General features: G+C 42.5%; 1 protein-coding gene across 1 annotated transcript in view; it reads right to left on the bottom strand.

Annotated features, from left to right (window-relative positions):
* Positions 1–396: 396 nt before the first annotated feature.
* The window catches only part of kcng2 (potassium voltage-gated channel, subfamily G, member 2), a 37,099-nt gene continuing 33,487 nt past the window's right edge, over positions 397–4,008 (bottom strand). Inside the window, exon 3 of the mRNA XM_086194225.1 lies at positions 397–3,893. Within this exon, the coding sequence (XP_086050351.1) occupies positions 3,069–3,893 (825 nt within the window). The 3' untranslated portion in view covers positions 397–3,068. The remainder of the gene's footprint in view (positions 3,894–4,008) is intronic.

Raw genomic sequence — 4,008 nt, forward strand, 5'->3', positions numbered from 1 at the left:
CTCTTCAACTTGATCTTCATGACACAGAATTAATAAAACTGAAAACAGCAAATTCTGTTTTGTAGTCTCACTAAATGTTGCTGGAGTCATGCATTAAACCCTCAAAGTGAATTGTTTTACTTGTTTTAACATAGATTTTTACAAATCCTAACCTTTTAAAAGGATGCAGCACACTGAATGGCACAGCCTCCTGACCAGCCAGGAATCTGTAACCTTCCGTGGTTCAGACGGTCAGCTGCCGATGGTGGACAGTAGCTAGCAGAGTGCCTTCAAGAACTTGTCCAAGACAAATGTAGCAGGAGCAAACTGATTTTTCTCTTTCATCATCGTCTGTACAGAGCATCATACGAGTGTTTGCTAATTTATTAGCACAAGCGCCTCTGAAAAATCTCCTTGGAGAGAGATAATAATTTCTCTTGTCATTGTTATGTCTGTTACAGCTTTGAATATGTAGCCTACAGGTCTAATCTGAGGTGCAGAAATGATTCATATCATGGACATGAGGTGAATGCGGGTCGCTTCCTTCGATTTAGAAGACTGACATTTCAACCTAGCAAGGCTGGGAGCACTAACAAGGAACCTTGATCAAGCCCCAATGTTGAACACTTCATTCAGAGCACTGGCGCTCTTTATCAAATTTACAGCACATTGAGCCAGCATCACTCCTGGAAACAGTCAATTTATTATTAATGACAAATGTGGGGGAAAAACATGAACCAAGCCACAGACAAACCAATTTAGGATGTTCTAAGTGCAGAAGTACAGCGTCTTCCTGTGTATAATAAATTATATAAATCAAAGCCTCTCCACATGGGAGCAAGTTCATTATAATCTTTATTACATTTTTTAAAGGAGGCTGCTCCCTCAGGCTATGGATTCATATCTCAGTCAAATCATTCAAACCCATTTAGGTTTCTATTCAAATGATGCTCCACCATTTCTAAAAAGAAAATAAAAAAATAAAAACACAACAATATTTCTGTTTAAATATTGTCAGTACAATAGATTGAAGAGTGTTCTGTGCAATATTTCCATGCTTTGTGAATTCAGCTAAAAAACTGACTGCGATTTAGATTTGCTAGACCAAACATGTACAAGCCCATTAGAAAAAATCGAAGCATGATTACACTGTGAAGCACTTACACTACTTTGATTGGTTCCCACTTACTAACTGTTTGCTGAAATGGTTTAGTAATGTGTCTTTTGATTTGCACACAGCACTCATTCCAAAGAAAATTCTGCATTTGCAATTATGTGAGGCAATCATACTGTATGAGACTGTGAAAATTCATTTATGCGGCTGATATAGGTTTAGACGTCAGCTTTTCTTGTTTTCGTCACCTGAGGGTGAATGAAGTGTGTTTTCCGCAGTGTCGGCCTCTTTGAGGACATTCAACAAACAGAAATGAGGCCTTTTCATTCATGTGTTCACAGCTCTGACTGGCTTTGACTAAAGAGTTACTCCAACACTTCGGTCTTTTTACCTGCAAATGTGACGACAGGGTTTGCGCCAAAGGCCCAGAAGACATAAAACATACACAGGAAAACATTTCTTCGTAATTGCAGACTTCAGAATTGCAGAGAAATCCGTTAAGTATAAGTATTTGTTTTTCCCTGTTAGAGTAATAAGGGGTCACTAAAATGCTCGTTCCTTCCTGTTGGAAACAGACAGCAAATTTTTGCTGAAAATCTGTCCATTCATTTTACACTAGTTAGTTGGGTATTTGGATAATTTTCACTTGATTCGCTTTTTTTGACAATTATTTGTTCGTATTTTGTCATCTAATTATACATGAAGACACCATTCTACCAATTTTGTTCATTGAAAGACAGCTTTGTGTTGGAGGTTGTGTTCTTTCTTGTATTCTATTGGACGCAAGTATCCTGGACATACTAATTATCCGTGCTGGTCTAAAAATTTGTAATGCAAAGAAACACGCAGCATCCCTTAAATGGCACGCTGACAAACTTTGCTCTCAATTCCAGGATCTCTTTTTTTCTTCACATTGATTTTTGTTTATTAACTTTTTGTTAGGACCGACTGACGAGCCGTGCAAAAATAGCCAACTGTCATGTGGGGTCCAACATAAAAGTCACTACAAATGTGTCAAAACTTGCTTGATTAAAAGCACCATTTGAGGAGCGTGTGAACAGGTAAGCTCGTCATATTTCAAAGTCCAATTCAAGCATATTGATAAATGTTATACTAAAACTTAATCATCCGTATTACTGCCAAAATGACAAGCTGGCTTTATGTCGAGTTCCATGCTGGAATTATTAGTTCATTAGACAGAGTGAGTTATCCTCGTCTTGTCATCATCAACCAGCCAACTTTTTTTTGGGGGGGGGGGGGGGGGGGGGGTTTGGAGGGTGGGCTTCAGTTTCCAGACTAGGAGTCTGTGTTCCTAACTCAATTCCCTGAAAAACCTCAGGATGTGCATCAGACACATTTCTAGTAGAAACACGTGTGTGGTATCAATCCCTTCATTATTTACCAGTCAACCTAGTTTCCTAACCGATGTTGTAGCCCTTGTTTGTCTGTTATTATGTTGGATTCAGTAGCTCTTGTTCACAGCAAAAACATATCTTGGCAATTTCATGAACAGTACATACAGTATAAGACTTGAATACAGAGTGCATGTAAATTCTCTTGTGCATCCACAAAACGTCTGACATCTCAGCAAGCACTTACCTCTGACAATTATCTTCTTACAAATGTGAAATATTAATCAGTGGGAGGCTTTTCTAGACTCATCTAAAATCTGAATCGCAGTCAGTGAGAGTACTGTGTTGTTTTTTTTTAATCTAATCTCATTTAACATTTAATTACTCATTAATATTGTAGTGTCAGACATCTTTTAAAAGTCAAATGTGTGGAAAAAAGACCTCTGCAGCTCCTCTGTTGAACTTAGGAAACTCAGAAACACTCTGGTGCACAAGCGTTTCAAACAATCCGAGCATAAACCCCGAGCTCCAGAGGACACTCTCCCCCCGCTCACAATCCGGCGGCTTGTCAACTTTAAGTCCCAGCGCTGGGTGTCACGACCTGCCACACACAGTCAGAGCTGCTAAGTTTGTGTGAATGCTCTAATCTCAGCTGCTCTGTGTGCAGCCATGGACTTCCTTCGCTGCAGGGATGACGCTGCAGCTTCGGTGATGCCGTGGTAGCTGTCTGTCTCCTGTGAGTCCTCACTGTTCTGGGACTTGGTGCTGTCCTGTGAGTCCAGTTTCTGTTGCATCGCCCGGCTGTGCTCCTCTTTTAGCTCCACGTAGGAGCGAGAGAAGGTGTGAAAGATGGATGTCACAGGGAATGCCATGAGGAGGATGCCGCTCAGGATGCTGCTGAGGGCCACCACCTGGCCGGGGATGCTTCTGGGCACCATGTCTCCGTATCCCACCGTGGTCATGGAGATCACAGCCCACCAGTAGCTCCCAGGGATGCTTGTGAACTCCTGTTTTGCACCCATCTCACTCTCAGCCAGGAACACCAGCGGGGAGTAAAGGGCCATGGCTACACAGAGAAACAGCAGCAGCAGGCCAAACTCACGTGTGCACCGCCTCACTGTCAGGCCGAGCGTCTGCAAGCCCAAGGAATGGCGAGCCAACCTCATCACATAAAAGATCCGAAGAGCACGAAGGACGCGAAGGACCAGCCCCACCTTCTCAAGGTAGTTGTTCCCTGAGCTTGTAGGTTTCCCTGCGGACAGGGAGTCCACAATGAGGGTGATGTAGTACGGAAGGATGGCCACCACATCAATGACATTGAGGGGTGTCCGCAGGAACATGCACTTGCTTTGAGTTTGAATGAAACGCAGCAGGAACTCCAGAGAGAACCAGGCGACACACACCGTCTCTAACACAAAGATGTTGTAGCACCTCTGGGAGCACTCACCCTGCAGGGAGAAAAACGGAGGTTGAGGGTTGTGTACATGCAAAATAACATCTTTCAGATAGGAGAACGTCAAAGATGCATCAGATGAGGGTGAAATAGCACCTTTATCCTCACAC

The sequence above is a fragment of the Aulostomus chinensis genome, chromosome 22 (genome assembly GCF_037954235.1).
Source record: "Aulostomus chinensis isolate RoL2024-O1b breed Wild chromosome 22, RoL_Achi_v1.0, whole genome shotgun sequence".
Lineage (NCBI taxonomy): Eukaryota > Metazoa > Chordata > Actinopteri > Syngnathiformes > Aulostomidae > Aulostomus > Aulostomus chinensis.